The 18,045-nt window shown below is 44.0% G+C and overlaps 1 protein-coding gene across 2 annotated transcripts in view; it reads left to right on the top strand.

Annotated features, from left to right (window-relative positions):
- Positions 1 to 18,045, top strand: part of PCSK1 (proprotein convertase subtilisin/kexin type 1) — a 286,141-nt gene that overhangs the window by 63,066 nt on the left and 205,030 nt on the right. For both annotated transcript variants that reach the window (XM_069627655.1, XM_069627654.1), the window contains exon 2: positions 9,096 to 9,200. In XM_069627655.1, the coding sequence (XP_069483756.1) occupies positions 9,096 to 9,200 (105 nt within the window). The remainder of the gene's footprint in view (positions 1 to 9,095; positions 9,201 to 18,045) is intronic.

The following is an 18,045-nucleotide window of genomic DNA, read 5'->3' as shown; positions in this document are numbered from 1 at the left end:
TATTTTACTCTTGTTAATGGCAGTTGTAGAAATTGCATGATGTAATGCTTGTTTTTTCTTGACCCTTTTAATGGTGCAAAAATTTGAAAAATGTGTAATCAACAACTAAGACAAATAAAGACAAATAAATGAACAAAACATAGTAATATGGGGAGACATTTTAGGGAATTTCACGCCCATTTGAGATGAGTTTTCGCGACCGTTAGTGAACAATGTAATACTACGTGTGCAAGTAACTTTATCACCTATTTGTGGCCAAGGTCGTAGATGGCTTCTGTAACAACCACTGGCATCACGCGGGGGCAATTAATGGCTCTTATATGGTTAAGAGATTATTTTCATCCTGGGGAAAATAAACTGCCTTATGCAGTGTCAATTTCAATGATCAGAGAAAAATGAGGGAATCCAATGCCCAATGCTAGCAATGTTAATGGACGTTGTGGGGGTGCGGGGGCTTCTATGACCCCTGCAGTTGTCATTTCATTACTGGTGTGAGGTCTGTATAATGACTCCAGTACTATGAAACGTCATGGCATAGATTGCTCATATGATGCAATGTGGGGGCTCACATGGAAGAAATGCTGTATCTTACTGTGGGCAATTTAGTACCTCAGATGGAATCTTGCATGCCTCGTGTGAGGATTCTTGCTGACGTGGGCCAATTCATTTCCTAATTCTGGATTCATGTATGACTACAGTGCCTCTACTTCGCTCTGCCATGCTCTTGATAACAAGCCCACTTTAGGCATTTTTTCAGGGGAAATGACTTTGAAACCATTTTATTTATCGAACTCGACTTCTGTTTTGTCCTCTACATCACCGACCTTTCTTGTGGATTTTCCTAATTGTCTAACCACGAGTCATTCTGGATGGTGGAGTAACTTCAACTTGAAAATGTGGAGTGTGGTAGTTTGCAGGAACATTATGCTCTCTCTGTCTTAGCCAAACCAACCCATGCAATACAGATGTTGCTGTGATTCCAGTGGTGGAGCGACAACCTGCTGCATTCCTCACTGCAATGTGCACGGTAGGGGCAATTAGGGACACGTATACCTCGACTGCAGGACGCCCTCCGGGATCCTGAACTTTCACCAATTTTACAATTTGGGGCCAGATTCATGGAATTGTTGCAGGGTTCAAAGTGACTTTGCACTGCTGAAAAGTGACTTTGCACTGCTGACACAAACCCTGATTCATGGAACTGTGCACAGTGTATTTTTCTAGTGCAAAGTCTTATGTGTGTTCTTTGGGCACAGCAAGCATCAACTTGTGTTGCAGAATATTCCTGTTTATTGGTGGTAACCTGGTATCAATCGGAGAGTTTCATGTGGTGCCATTTGTAGCAGAGTGTGAATTCAATGCTTTGCTTCACAATTTGTCTGAGATTTTTGCTGCAAAATGCATGATTTCACCCGATTATTTTAAAACATTTCTAAGGGACAGAATAGCCCAAATCCTTACTGGAGGAGCTCAGGTACGCTTGCTCTGGCCAACTAAGAGAACACATGTATGCCCATCCACTTCTCTCGGTGCCACTACTCTGGGCTGTAGTTACACTGTCGGAGCAAGGAATGGAAGCCTAGAAAATGGCTGGTTAGCTCGTGCTCTCTTCTTCGGCCTCGCATCAGTAGGACTTGATTCCCCACGCCCCCTTTCCAAAGATCGCTCTGCACTCCTTCCATACAGAATACTCCCATCCTTGCAACACAGCCTCTCGGGTAAATGTTGCAACATAACCTATTTAACATGCAACCTCTAAGGAAGTATGACGAAGGCTGGTCCTTTCAGGAGGATGGAAACGGCTCCCCTTTCCTTGTCATGTAATGTGCTTATACACGTGTGTGTGTCAAGGTACAACAAGGCAACAGGGTGGGGGAGGGTGGAACGATCCTACTACGCCTTGTACATTTGGATAGTGCAAAGGCAGGTATTTATAGCGCGCTCGGTTTATGCTTGCTTCCAAGCCCGCGCGTTGCCAGTGAGCTATCCTCCCTTCACCTTGATTGAAGAAGATTCTCCTAACCATTACCAAATACACTACCAAAAGAAAAACTCTATGCAGTTGTCCACATATGCAGAGAACATCACATTTTTACACCGTTTTTCCTGCTTCTAAGATCTGTAATCATACGTGCTATTTTTACTGAGGGTAATAGGGCTCAATTCATTGACTTTGAAAGCATGCAAGGCTGGGTCGGCCCTGGCGGGATTCAAACGTCCACATTGCATGCTGGTCCTGTGGCAGCGATGACCCCTTTTCTTGTTGAGCCACCTTTCCAGCTCACTTGTAATGGGGAGATCCTATTGAAGGGGGTACCCAGACTTACATAGGTCCACAGCAGAGTTGGCGTGCCTTGGTCAGGGTGCCACCAGGAGCAGAGATGGGCAGCAGGGGGAGAATGGTTGTATCTGAAATATCCCACATTACGGGAGAGTTACCCTTAAGGGGCACGCTACCTGTGAGGGTATACATTCTTGCGAAGGCTCTTGTCCACAGTTAGAAATCATACAGTGACAACTGTTCGTGGAATCCCATTCTGCCCTGGGAGAATTTGAGGCGCAGCGTCTTGCAGGGAGAAGATGCTCTTCTCAATCGCATCCCAAAGCAATGTTCTTTAAATCTGGACCACGACACCTATCTTTTTAGGACATCCGAAGCAGGGCATTGGTAAGCTCCGTATAGTTCCAAACGCCACGGAGAGATTACTTTTAAAAGGACCCGGCATGAACTCCATATCTGCAGCACTGCGTCAGCTATACTGACTCCCAGATTAACAAAAGATGGAATTCCAGACCCTGCGCCTAAAGTCCAGGATCTACTGCAATGCTAGTCTACTATTTACCCCAAGCGATTTACTAAAAGCGGCCCAACTCGCAATTTGCGATTCAGAAGCCACTTCCTGCGTATCATAGGTTTAAGAGAAAGGACAGCATGTGGTTTTCTACCCATTCCTGCAAATTGTGGGATTGTCCGTGTTGCCATTAAAGGAGGCACAGACAGCCCCCTTTGCCTCCAGTCACCAGCTAACGTCATATATGTCTCCAGCTATGTAATCAGTCGATTTCTAGTCTGTTGGTGTGTACCTTAGCACTATGGTGCCCTCGGGTGGGGCATACATGTGCACTTTAGAAGCATCTATAACATAGCATTAGACTTGGCCTCCCCTCCCATGCATCGTGGAACCTGACTGGTGGGTGTAGGATGGGCGGCAGTCCTGGTCTAACCCAATTAACTGTTTCGCTTGCAGTAAACTTCTGGCCAATAAGGGACAGTTTTTAGGCTGAAATGTACCGATGTTCATTTTAAAGACCAAGTGCAAAGGCACGACTTTCCTAAATCCATTAGCATTACCGAGGAACGGGCAGTAAATGCTATGTAGGAGGCCAATTACTATCAGCTGATTTCAGTAGAAACAATTTCAAAGGAAATAAATACTTCAGAAGGAAGTAAACAGTAGGGCAAAGATGTGCACAGATATGCAAACTCTATTTTTGCCTGATACGTGCATGTCTTTGGGGTTACCGGTTGTACTCTTGTTCAGAGGAGAATTGCCAAGCATTTTGGTGCTGGAGAGCTCCTTTAGGGTGGGACCAGACTGATATGCAAATAGATTTGTGAAAGGTGCAGTGAGCTAAAACCTGGTTCTAGACCCCCCCCTGAGTGGAAGAAATTCCATAGAACAGGTTCTTTAAGCCATGTTAGTTCTCAGTAGAGGGGCTTCCAGAACCTTTGTTTAATTTGTAAAACTAGAGGTTTCACCATAAGTAACGCTGGGTAAACCAGACATGGACCCTTAGCTTACTGTGCCTTAGATAGTCTCAGCTTCACCTCACTGATGAGGCCTGACCAGGCGGAAACACGTGTCTGGGGTTGTGGTTGGTGATCTTGTTCAGAGGAGAATTGCCTAGCATTTTATTGTTGGACTGCCCATGTAGGTGGGACAAAAATTGATATGCAAAAGGTTCGGTGAGCTAACACGTGGTTGTAGACCTTCCTGGGTGGAAGGCATTCCATAGAACAGGTTATTTGACCCATGATCATTCTAAGTAGAGGAGCACCCTCACTTTTCCTAAAACTGCACGATAAGAACCACCACTTGGTACCATCAATCAGTGAGTTAAGGGATGGGCACTGTTTTTGTTCTGTCGCTTTGCTACTAGGTAATGTGTTGGTCTCTTGTTTTTCTTTGCAAATCCAGAACTTGTTTTTTTTTATTATCTATTTATATTCTAGGTGCTTAAAGTGCACATACTAGAAGCACAATCATCACAATGCACTTTGGCTGCATATCTCATTTTTCTGGTTTCTTATTTGAGACTTGAGTGTCACGCCATAGGGTTTGTCTCACCATTCTCGCTTGTCACACAACATGCTCCTATGTTGCCTAATGCTTTCTTAGAGCACATTTGTTCCAAATTCATTTTGTTTGTTTATTATTTATAATGCGCGATCATACCCTCGGTTAACAGAGCGCAGCAGTTACATGAATATGCAAAACTTGGTTACAACAGCAAAAAAAATATATACATACAGACAGGTGAACCACGCATTATATACACACATACAGGTAATGGTATAATACTATGTGTTCAACCATAGGATAACGTTAGTCTGGAAGTGGTGGTAAGGGAGGTCCATTCTCAAAGTGGGAGGAAGGGAGTTCCACAGTTTAGTGGCTTTCACTGGGAAGCTGTTGCACCCTATTGTGGAATGGTTGAAGTTGGGAATGGATAGGCAGTCTTTGTATGCTGTTCTAGTGGGTCTCAAGGAGGTTTCTCTATGGAATCTATCGATCAAGTAGGTGGGGGCAGCGTTAAGTGATTTGTGGTTAAGTGACAAGGTTTTTAGCATGATTTTGTCGTTGATAGGGAGCCAATTAAACTTTTGGCTATGAGCAGTGATGTGGTCTCTTCTAGAGATGCCTAGTGCCGCTCTGAGGGCGTTATTTTGTAGGGTTTGTATTTTACTGTAATCACTTTGGTAGACCCTAGGTAGAGGGCATTGCAGTAGTCCAATCGAGACAGAATAAGGGCTCTAGCAAGGGTCGTGCAACTGGTATCAGATAGAAATGGCTTGGCTGCACGGATCAGTTTGCATGTATAAGCGGTAGAGGATGCTAGGGAGTTCACCTGTTTCTTAAAAGAGAGGTTTGAGTCAAGGTAAACACCCGATGTTTTGACCTCTTGACCTTCTTTGATACTGTTACCATCGATTATAAATGAAGAATAGACATGGCCTAGTTTCTTTAAGCTAGTAGGGGTGCCCAGGATAATGAGTTCTGTCTTGTCATCATTCAGGCATAGTCCGTGTGTGGCCATCCACGCCTGGATGATGATGTACACTCTATTCACCAAGGCCCAATCCTTTTAATAATCCCCAGAAAGTGGAAGGAGGATCTGAGTATCATCTGCATAATTAGTGTAGGTGATACCAAGATGATCCAGATCATCAAAAAGGGGATTGGTAAAGATATTATACAGTGTGGGCGAGACACAAGAGCCCTGTGGGATGCCGCAGGAGATAGGTATGGGGTCTGCCACTGCTAAAGGCAAGAAGACCCTCATGGTTCTGCCATTAAGGAAGGATCTAATCCAGGTGATGGCATCGTTGGAGAATTGAGCAGCTGTGCCAAGGTGGGTACATAGGATAGTATGATCAACGAGGTCAAAAGCAGCCGAGAGGTCTAAGAGGAGGAGTAGAGTGGCTTTACCGTTGTCTCTAAGTTCATCGACTTGTGTTTTAAGGTCAATGAGGGCCGTCTCGGTCCCATGTTGGGGACGGAAGCCTGATTGCCTAGCTCCTAAGAGGTGGTGTGCTTCCAGGTGCTTCTGTATTTTTACATACGCAACCTTGTCCAAGATTTTTAAAAGAAAGGGTACAGTCGTAATCGGTCTATAGTTTGTTGGCGTGGATGGGTTAAGGGTAGGTTTTTTTAAGAGTGGGAGTACCCAGGATTGTTTGAGATTGGTGGGGATGGTACCAGAGGAGAAGGATGCATTGATTAGCTTTGTGATGAAGGGGGAGAGGTCTCGGGCAGCATCCTTGATGAGCTGTGCGGGGCATAGATCGCCCTGACAGTTGGATGGTTTCAGTGAAAGGATGATTCGTTCTACTTCGAGTATGGAAACTTTGGAGAAGTTGAAGCAGGTAGATTCAGTATCTATAGTACTCTCAATTGGCTTGGGTGGTGGGGTCGTTTAGTGAGGCTCTTTTGCAGGAGATTATGTTATGTAAAGTAGAGATCTTGTTGGCTAATGAGTTTTGGATCTCAGAACACCAAGTTTTATCTTTAGTGCACGTGCCAAGCGGTGCTATAGGAATATCTATTTCTTTGAGGATAGAAAATAATTCCTTCGTACTTGATTTAGCTTGGGATATGCGCACGTCGAAAGAGATTAGTTTTGCTAGGCATTTTTCTTTTTTGTAGAGGGCTGAGAGTTTGGTGAATTTAAGTTTATTGGCTGCTGATGGTGATTTTTTCCAAGTAGCCTCGCAGTTTCTTTTTTGCTGTCTTAGGTTTTTGAGGAATGGTGTAAACCATTTGTTCAGGTGCGTTTTAGGCTTGCTTGGTCTGAGTTTGAGGGGGGCAATTAGGTCCAGTGAGGAGGACATGATTTTGTTGTATTCTTCAACCAAGGTTTCAGGATCCAATTTGTCAGGGAGTGTGTTGAGTGTGGGGAGTAAGGTCGGGCTAAGTCTCTCCACGGTAATACTCTTTTTGTTTGTAGTTAGCGTGGGTGGGGCTCTGATGGCTAGTGGGAATGGGGGTCTAGTGGTAGAGAGCATGAAGGACACAAGGTAGTGATCTGTCCAGGGTAAGGGAGAAATACTGAGGATGTTGGCTTGAAAATTGTAGTACGCCACCCAGTCTAGTATTCTGCCTTTGTCGTGTGTGGGTGCATTGCTTCTTTGAATAAATCCTATTTCTGAAATGGTATTGGAGGTAGTGCTGGCAAGCAGATCAGTTGGGTCATTGAAACCGATGTTGAAGTCTCCCAGAATGAGTACTTGAGTTTAATTTTTAAGGTTACTGGACAAAATAGTATTAATGTCCTCATCAAATGTTCTTGTTGGGCCTGTTGGGCCTGTTGGGCCAGGGTATGTTGTATCTCGCAAAAAACTCGCCTTGCAGTCAAATGGTAGTTCTGGGTTTGTTATACCTTGACTGCTGTCGAGCTGACGACCCCTCGTGCCTGATTGAGACATTTTGCTCTCTGGTGCAAGTGGTAGAAATAGAAAATAGCATTGAGCCCGGCACCGACAAGTGTATCGATGGCATGGTAGAGGTGTAGCCAGAGAGCATTCAGGCATCTGCCAAAGCCTCTGGAAGAACCACGGCTGTCAACCTTTATCTGAGTTGGTTGACAAATGGGGAAGCAAATGCAAACATAAATTGGCATAAAGAATCCGACAACAGCAAATGCAGAGCTGTGCTAACAACACAAAGTCTATTAGCTCCTGAGTTTTTTACCCAGGAAACATTAGCCCATGGAACAGCCTAATGGTTTAGGTCTACTTGATCGAAAATATTTCACCTTTTTACAATTTGACCTCATTTTTTGCTGGGTCTTTTTTTGGTCAAAAATGCGGGGGGAGACCAACGCTGTATGTGCCCTGTATTTCTATGTTTCCAGTAGTACGCTATTATGGGACATACTCCCACACTACTGTATGGGGTATGCACTCAATGCTGTAAGTGTTTCATATGTCTAATGTCTACAGTAGTAGGGTAGCACAGGAAAGACTTCTAAACTTCTGCAGGGGGCTAGACGCAATGCTGCATGTGCTCTGTATTTCTATACCTCCAATATTATGGTAGTATGGGAAAGTCTCCTTCACTAAGGCAGGGGGCTAGACACAATACTGTATGTGGGAAAGACTCCTTCACTAAGGCAGGGGTCTGGATGTAATTCTGCATGTGCTCTTTATTTCTATATCTACAATAGTATGGTAGTATGGCTAAGTCTTCTACACTAATGCAGAGGTCTGGATGCAAAGATGCGTGTGCTCTGTATTTCTATATCTACAATAGTATGGTAGTATGGGTAAGTCTTCTACACTAATGCAGAGGTCTGGATGGAAAGATGAATGTGCCCTGTATTTCTTTATCTACAATAGTATGGTAGTATGGCTAAGTCTTCTACACTAATGCAGAGGTCTGGATGAAAAGATACATGTGCTCTGTATTTCTGTATCTCCAGTAGTATGTTAGTATAGGAAAGTTTCCTTCACTAAGGCAGGGGGCTATACACAATGCTCTATGTGAGAAAGTCTCCTTGACTAAGACAGGGGCCTGGATGCAATTCTGCATGTGCTCTGTATTTCTATATCTACAATAGTATGGTAGTATGGCTAAGTCTTCTACACTAATGCAGAGGTCTGGATGAAAAGATACATGTGCTCTGTATTTCTGTATCTCCAGTAGTATGTTAGTATGGGAAAGTCTCCTTCGCTAAGGCAGGGGTCTGGATGCAATTCTGCATGTGCTCTGTATTTCTATATCTACAATAGTGTGGTACTATGGGTAAGCCGTCTACACTAATGCAGAGGTCTGGACCCAACGTGTATGTGCTCTGTATTTCCAATCCACCTGTATTTATATGATTATCTAACATTATTTAAAAGATGCACCATTTACTTAATGGCAAATCTCTTTTTACATTGAAACCAAATGCAGTAGGTCCATACCAATATCTCAATTGCATATGAATTTTGTGTGTATTTGTGATAATCTACCCGTAATAGGGCCTAGTGTTGTTTGCCCATCAAAGTCAGGAGAACTAAGACTAAACGTGGGGTAGAAATGGGCGTAATGGCCTCCTGGCTCTTGCTTGGGTTGTCGTAAAGTTGAATGAATCATGCCCTGTCAATCACGTACACAGCTGTGATGAATAACTGGATTGGGAGTGTCGCCAAATAGTCATACAAACATTTTCTTGTTGATGTTTTTATAGCATATGCAAGCAAACCACGCACTAACAGTGACACTTTGTTGCATGACATGATTTTTCTGACATAACGCTAGGAATGCTGGCAATGTCAGCAAAGTCTAAAGATGGACATTATTCCTGACCATGTTCCCTTCTCTCTTTAGATTGGATCCCTGGAGAATCACTACCTGTTCAGGCATAGAAGTCACCCTAGAAGATCAAAAAGAAGTGCAATTCATGTGACCAAGCGGTTATCCGATGATGATCGGGTAGGTAATTCATGTGACCAAGTGGTTATCCGATGATGATCGGGTAGGTCATTCATGTGACCAAGCGGTTATCTGATGATGATCGGGTAGGTAATTCATGTGACCAAGTGGTTATCTGATGATGATCGATCGGGTAAGCAATTCATGTGAACATGCAGTTATAAGATGATGATCGATAAGCAATTCATGTGACCAAGCAGTTATCCAATGATGATCGGATAGGCAATTCATGTGACCACGTGTTTATCCGATGATGATTGGGAAGGCAATTCATGTGGCTAAGTGGTTATCCAATGATAATAGGGTAGGTAATTCATGTGAACAAGCATTCATCTGATGATGATCGGGTGGTTAACTCATATGACCAAGTGGTTATCAGATGATGATTGGGTAGGTGCTGCTCCTAGATCCTTCAAATTCCTGAACCTGCCAATTAGATATATTGGGTTTCCTATCAAGCCCTAATGGCGTTACCAGAACAATGCTAATCATTAGAAAACTCATTTAATGGTTTTATCATTTGAAACAAAAAGAAAAGAATACCTTGTGCACACCCCTGAACCATGACTCAACAGTTCAAACTATCAACATTGGTCAACAATAATTGTATTTTTATCATTTCCTTTGCCCTTGTTTTTAGCACAGCATAGCATATCGATGTTACAGAGGGCATTTTTTTAAAATGACATGTGAACACATGCTTAGTTTACATTAATGCCAAGCCATGGTTTATTGTTGAACATACCTCATAAAGAAAAGAGAGGTATGAAGGGATTGATACCTCAAGTACTACATGATATGATAAGTCATTTATAACGCGCCTGTACACAAGTGTTTCGAGGTGGGAGGGAATAGAGAGCAGCTCATCCTATAGATCCAAAAGACACAAGATCCTAGAAACACTTGAGCAGATAGGAGAAAAGAAATCCTGGCGAGAAGGAGCTACAACGCAGGAGGGTCTCGAAGTAAGCAGAAGAATATGGAGACAAAATGCTTGCCTGAATAAGTAGGGTTGAGATCAAAATGCCACCACGCAACCACAAGAGTAGAGGAAGAGATGAATACAATGGCCGTCTTCAACTAATATCCACAGTTCACACATACACCATGCCACTAAGAAGACGTAGGAACAATACCACATGGCACAATTGTTGTGTTTTAGGTCTTCTTCAATGGACATTTCAAGTTTGCCTAATACACTCAAATGACATAAGTCAGTACTAAAAGACGTCAGCCCCTTTGCTATGGAATGCATTTTTCTGCAGTAATAGGTGCGAATAGCAGTAACTACAATGAAAGAATGTATATCATTTTCTTATCACTGGGAAGTTAGTGCCAAGGTTTCCACCAACTCGTTCTCTTCAGTGGAACGGTTAATGAGATACTATGATGCATATTTTATTTTAGAGATTGGAGTAATTACCACTGTGACCTTAGAGAATAACAACAGGCATGTATAGGTCAACACAACCCAAAACAAGTTCTCCATTTTGCCTTTGCTAGGCTAAAAAAAAAAAAAAAAAAAAACATTAATCATCTCTGGTTCAACAATGTGTTTTCTGTGGGTAAGTTTAACATTGATTCATTGAACCAACAGAACTCGCGGCACAATCTGAAAAGAAAACAGAGTTGGATACATTAATTGTAAAATATCACCCACAAAGGTAAATATGAGGACTCATTTCTGGGGGGAATTAAGAAATGCGCACAAGTAGCTCGTTGCTGTTCTCAAATGTTCAACTTGTAATTACTCTCGAGTTTAAAAGACTATGTGGAATAAATAAAAAGTCCAATGGAATGCGTTGTTCATAACCTTTTCCTTTCAAAGGCAGAAAGTTGTGTAATATTCTTTATCATCTATTACAGGATAGGATTGAGGACAGGTTTGTTTCTGACAAGCAATGTCCCCTAACTGCATCCCTGTTGGGCAAGGACAGAGCCCTCCCTATGGTCCACTTCTGAGCTGCCAATACATACATAAATATGGGTTCTTACTAATCTGGACAATTACTACAATTATTAGGAACGTTGTGTAAATGCATGCATTACAACAGACATATTGATAAGTGTTCTGACAACCAACAAAGACATGGGAAATGTTCACTTATAACAACTTATTTAACATGGGTGATTCTAAAACAGGTGTGTCTCAAAGTGAGACATAGTGGAGGCCTTTTCTTGCAATGCAATAGCATAATAGTAAACTACAACCCTGTCAAATGAAATCCTGAACAATGAAGACTTAGGCATTTACATTAGAAAACACCGGGTTGGATCATTATATGGGGCTATAAAAGGATACATTATTGTGGGCTATGGTTGAAATGTAGAAAATCCTTAAAGAATGGGACTGGTCAGTGCCTGAAAACTATATCTAATTGGTTCCTTTTCTTTCAATGTAAATAAAAAGAAAAATGAAATTGAAATACTCCTTCTTAGGGAGATTGGCAATGGTGACACAAACCCAAGCTGCCCAAATTGGTTTGGCCAGAAATGTCAGTGAGTATGGACCTTCTCATCACTCACAGGCCACAGCTAACGGGAACAAGGGTAACACCATTCCCCAATCAGGTAGAAATCATTCCCATTTGCCTCGGAAATCCAAGAAAGGTTAACATACATCATTAAATCAGAGACCTTACCCACATCTAGCCATCTAAAACGTGATATATAAAACATATGCACATGATACAGCTCACTGCTTTCCTGGGCAAACTATTGGAATAGCAGGTCATGTCCCAGCTTCATCTACATAGTGACTCTGTTGATTGCCTCCAGGACAACCAGTCTGGCTTCAGAGATGCCAGAAGCACGGAAACTGCTCTCCTGGACACCCATGTGGAGTTGCTCTCCAATCTTGACTCTAATCTCCCTTCTGTCCTCATTCTCCTCAATCTATCCTCTGCTTTTGACAAGGTCAACCATGCCATCCAGCTCAATCTCCTCCGCAAGAACGTTGGTTACAGGTCAGGCCCTTGCCTGGTTGACCTCCTTTTTCATTGACCGACCCTCTCAGGTCCAACTGGGTTCTTTCCTCTCTTCTGTCTCTCTCTTTACGTGTGGTGATCCCCAGGGGTCTAACCTCTCTCCCTGGCTCTTCAACCACTACCTGGCACCTCTTGCCCATCGCATCGCTACTTTCTGCTCCAATTTTCAATGTAATGCGGATGACACTCAGCTCTCTTTCAGGCTCCCCTCAGCCACCTCTGCTTCTTCTCTCATACCAGACTCTCTGGCTGCAATTCGGGAATGGTGTGCCGCCAATTATCTCTGCCTAAATGCCAGTTAGACTGAGAACCTCCTCATTGGAACACCCACTTACCCGTTTCCTCTCTGTCTCTAGCAGCCCACTCTGGGCTCTCTTCCTGCTCCTTCCTGTGAGGTTAAGAACTTTGGTGTCAGAGCTGCCAGAAGCATGGAAACTGCTCCTGTGAACACCTGTGAAGACCTGCTCTCTAATCTTGATTCTAACCTTCCTTCTGTCCTCATTCTCTTTGATCTTTCTTCTGCCTTTGGTATGGTCAACCATATCATAGTACTCAAACGCCTCCATGATAGCCTGGGTCCCACTGATCAGGCTATGGCCTGGCTTACCTCCTTTCTCGCTGACCGACCCTCTCAGGTCCAACTGGGGTCTTTCCTTTCTTGTATCTCTCTCCCTACTTGTGGTGTTCCCCATGGGTCTAACCTTTCTCCCTGGATTTTCAACCATTACCTGGCACCACTTGCCTACTGCATTGCTGCCTTTTGCTCCAACTTTCAGTGTTTTGCAGATGACACTCAGCTCTTTTTCACACTCCACTCAGCCGCCTCTTCTCTTTGTCTGTCCACAATTCAGGAATGGTGTGCTGCCAATGATCTCTGCCTTAATGCCAGTAAGACTGAGATCCTCCTCAATGGAACACCAGCTCCCTCCTTTCCTCTCTCTCTGGCCGTCCACTCTGGACCCTCTTCCTACCCTACCTATGAGGCTAAGAACCTTGGGGTCATCTTCAACTCATCCCTCTCCTTCTCTGATCACATCTCTGACATTTCTAAGAAGTCAAACTATAAGCTTCACCTCCTCAAAGGTATTGTTACTTTCATCACTTTTCCCAAGAAGATCACTGTCTCCAGAGATCTGGTCCTCTCTAGGCTGGACTATTGCAACTGCCTTGCAACAGCCTATTTCTAAATCGTCCTGCCTCTACTCTTCAACCTTTACAACTTATCCAGAACAGGACTGCTAGACTTGTCTTTGGCCTCAAGCCCAGGGATCGTATCTCCAGAGCTCTGAAATCTCTTCATTGGCTGCGCGTGGCTGCAAGAATCAAGTTCAAGACCCTCTGCATCATCCACAAGGATTTCTGGGGTCTAGGACGGTTCTACCACCAACTTTCTCTTCCAAAACATCTTCCCCGTACTTGCACGATCTGAATGACACAAGGCCTAATAAGATTGTTATTTTGTCCTCCCTTTGTTTCCCCCCTCCTTGTCTTGTTGCGCCTAGAAACACTTGTGTACAGGCGCGATACAAATGCCACATCATATCATATCATTCAGGTGTCCTGCATTGCCTTGCATATTGATAACGAGAGGAGAAAATGAACACCTCAGACTAGCAGCTATTTACTGCGCTCAGCTTGGCCAACAACGCTGTGGCTTTTCCTGGTTCAAGTCTTCAATATCGATGTGACAACCAAAGAAGGATGGCCCTTCATGCAGAAGTCAGCACTAATTTCATTCCGATAATTAAGTGTTCCGCTCCTGAACTATGGGGTCGTTTTTACCCCTCGCCCCCTTTATTGCCACAGGGAGGCTGCAATTTTCTTTATGATCGTGCAATTTCTCGGTTATCTTCGTTGCTTAAATTCGCGCCCACCCTTTCTTCAGCACTCTGAGCATACCATAAGGCAGTACGAAGAGCTTAAATAAACATCAATAAAAAATATCGCAATACAATGGGCCTCATTCCGAGTATGGCGTTAAGGGATAGCGGCCACCGCTAACGAGAGCGGTGGCGGTAATCCCTTACCGCCATACTCCGAGTTCCCTTAGCGCCATGGTGCTTTTAACACCTGCTTTTAGCAGGCGTTAAATACCATGGCGCTAAGGGACCTTGATGTTAATTACGCCACCGTAATTTACGGTGGCGTAATTGACGCCTTCCCCACTCCCATTATGCCCTATGGGGCGAGAATGGGAATGGGGAAGGGTAAATGGGGATTGGGGAATTACCGCCCCGCCAACCTTGGAATGGGGCGGTAATTCCGCCAACCACCAAGGCGCTGCCGGTCCGGGTACGGCGTCAACCAAGGCGTTAATAGCGCCATTGGTTAGCGCCGTACTCGGAATGAGGCCCAATGTCTCAAAAAATTAGTGTCTATGTTTGTGAAGAATAAAATAACCTTCTTAAATGTTACCTTTCATCTTATCTACATATTTGATGTTGTTAGTTGAATATGTCCTGTCCAAGAAGCCTGATTTTGTACGTTTCTGTATGGGAATGAGTCACGAAAGAGAAATCCTGAAAATCGCTCTGCGTGAAAGAATGCATGAACATAGAGAACGGACTAAATCAGACTCTCCAATATTGCAGAGAGTTCTTCTTTATGGTGCTAATTCCAGACGTTGTCGTTATTAATGCAGTACTTTATAAACCATCGGCACCAGAATCACTACTGGTGAACAACATTACTAAAATCACATACAAAAGTGACTAAACAGTTTTGAGTGCAAAAATAGAACCAGACAGAACTCCCAGGCCTTGCTAATTCCGTTGTTTTTACTATGGCATCCTCATTACCTAACCAGGTAGCAACATCTGGCCAGGTTTTTCTGGAATGACCAACACATTGCAAATAATTTGGTTTAATTTGGTTGTTCCATGCACAGCTGATTCACCCCACCACTTAACAATTATTAATGGCCGAAACGAATATGAATTCCAGTTTGTGCATTGCTGAAAGCGCGCTGGCTACTCTTATTAAATTCCCTGGTGGTGCCCAAAGGTTACGAGTGGTCAAGGACTAACTAAGCAGTGGTTGTGGTTTAATGTGTATTCTGTAGCATCTACTTCAGCTTCGCGGGCTCTTAGGAGAAGCTGATTGGCTCCATACACTCTGCTAATAGACTTAGGTTTCCATTTAAAAGCGGCTGATTGCCTCCATACAGCTGTGCTACTTCAGCTGCGCCGGCTTTCAAAGCGAGCTGAGTGGACCCACAACCATTATACAATATTGACAGTCATTGCAGGTGATGGCAGAGTTTTTGAGGAGTAAAAATAAATTATGCAATCAGAAATCATGAAAATACAAAGAATGAGCTCCCTTTTTGTCAAATTGAAATGCGTGTTGAAAATGGCCCGTGCAATGACAGCGACGATTGCCAATATATAATTTGAATTACTGCTAAATTAGTATGGTGTGGCCCAGTTTATTTTTTCACATTAGTACCTCCAGTGCGGCATAGAGCCAACCCCATTGGCTGAGCGACAAGTCACTGCGCTGCTGCGCGGCCCCTGACGTTTGTCCTCCGTATGCTGCCTTAGACCACATCAACTCGCAATGTACCCTCTACCACCTCTGCCCATCATTTTCCCTTGTCTGTCCTCTCCTGAACCATGACGCACCGCTCTCCTTCATGACGCATCATTCTCCTTGGTTCTCACAGTGACTTGGCTGCTCCTCCACTTTGGTCGCATTTCCTCCTCCTCCTGCATTCTCACATTCTAGCAGGGGCGCAACACCATTGAGCTGATCGGGCTCTAGCTCCCCACCCCCTGCCCCCCCACACGAAATTTTGGGCTATGTTGACGTAACCTGGCTGACCTACAGAGAAATGGCCGACAGAACAGGGCACAGGCATTAAACAGTGCCTGGGCTTCACTGTTAACAAAGGCCCTGCAATTACAGCATTTCATTGGTGGCTCCTGCATTCACATGCATACATGTTTAGGCAATTGAAATCGTGATGTGTGATTGGTACTTGCATGCCAGGTGAATGACTGGGGGTGGGAAGCAGGAGAAAGCGCACTTTTACAGCTGCTCTTCAGTGTGTGGTTCCGGATGTGAAGGAGAGAATTAACTGCAGGACACTACTCTCATTAGAATGCATAAAGAAGTTATATATTCCAGCACAAGTAAGTTTGCCCCTCCCCACAGTCTCTGTAGTTAGTGCCTCTCCCAACATTTGAAGGGTTTGCCCCCCTCCCCCTGAAATTTTAGCCCAGGTGGCTGGAGAGAGCTCATGTGCGCACTTACTTTTTGTTAAGCAGAGAGGCGAGGGAAGACCTTCCTGCAACTTGCAGCGTTAAAGTTTTACAGTGTTCGCGCAGAAAAATGTATTTGCACAAATGCAGCTAAACTTTAAAGCTTCTAGTTTCAGGAAAGGCTTCCCTCACCTCTCTCCCCGACAAAAATCAAATGCACACATCAGCCAGCCACCACCTCACGGATGCGAGCCAACATATAACATATGTGCTCTTTCACAAACGAGAGGATGGGGCTGATGTGCGCACTTGCTTTTTGTTAAGCAGAGAGGTGAGGGAAGCATTGTTGCATGTAAGATAGCTCAGCGGGTTGAGCGCTCGCTGCTGTGATCTGAGCATGATTTGCAGGTCACAGGTTTGAGTCCCGACTAGGCCAACTCAGCCTTTCATCCTTCTGAGGTCGATAAATGAGTACCAATTTCGGTTGGGTGATATTGTATCTAAATATGTGCTTTGTAAAGGGCTTTGGATTAAGGCACTATATAAATAACACATCATTATCATTTTGTGTGCAAGGAGTGCATATTTGTATTACATAATGTGTGTGTGTGAAAGGGTGCACGTGTGAATGAGCGGCTGCATGATGAATGGGGGCGTGAGTAAGCAGAGGGGGCAGCTCCTCTAAGTTTGTCCCACCCAGTTTCTGAAGTGGCCCCTCCCCGAAATGTAGTTTTAGTTGCACCCCTGCATTCTAGTATGAATTTCTCCAAGCACTCTGCTCCTCCTCTCTTGCCAGCTGTTCGCGTATCTTGCCAAATCAATACCCCAGACCGTCTGATGCACACCGTTTATTCTGGAGCAGACATAGCAACTAGCTGTACCTAACTTATCATATGCCAAACTAGCTTTCACTCTCTCTCTTTCTCTCTCTCCAAGCTCTTTCTTTCTCTGTCTCTTTACTCTCCCTCGATCTTTCACGCTCTTCATCTCTCTGTGTTCTCTTTTTCTTAACACCTCTCTTTCTTTCTCTCTATGTCTCTCTCTTTATATAATCCTATGTCTCTGTTCCTGTAGCTGCCTCTGTGTGTGAGAGTCACTTTGTCAAGTGCACATTTGCTACAGCCACCACAGCTATTGCTGACAGCTGTGGAACCAGAAAAAAAGCACAGATATATTGAAGGAGGGCTGTGCTGTGATTTTTGTAGGGGTAAAAGTAAAATGAGAGCAGCTGTGACAGTGGTTTCCCCCAGGAGGGGGCCACCCTGGTATTTGGAGATTTACCTTGTCATCATGTGTGTCTACAGGAATGTTGCCATCACACTGAGGAGTGGCGGAGCATGCCATCACACTGAGGAGTGGAGGAGCATGCCATCACACTGAGGAGGTTTGGAGGAGCATGCAAGTAGGGTTCATAGGCAGTGTTGGGATTCCGACAGTCCTAGGGAGCAGATGACCAAGAAGCTGGAAGCAGGGGCTACAATTTTATTTGGTATTTTCAGTGTTTTGTAAATTTTGAGTGTTTGTGCTTACTGTTGCCAATGCCTAGGATAAGCAGCATTACCAACTAATCAGTTAGCAGAATGCACAATTAAACATTTCTTTGCTGCTCACAGCAGAAACAGATCATGGATTATATTCTGATCACTACTTTTTTTT

The sequence above is a fragment of the Ambystoma mexicanum genome, chromosome 6p, assembly GCF_040938575.1.
Source record: "Ambystoma mexicanum isolate Mex_15411 chromosome 6p, UKY_AmexF1_1, whole genome shotgun sequence".
NCBI classification, from domain to species: domain Eukaryota; kingdom Metazoa; phylum Chordata; class Amphibia; order Caudata; family Ambystomatidae; genus Ambystoma; species Ambystoma mexicanum.
Note: the sequence above shows the minus strand (reverse complement) of the source record. Positions and strands in the feature narration are given on the sequence as shown.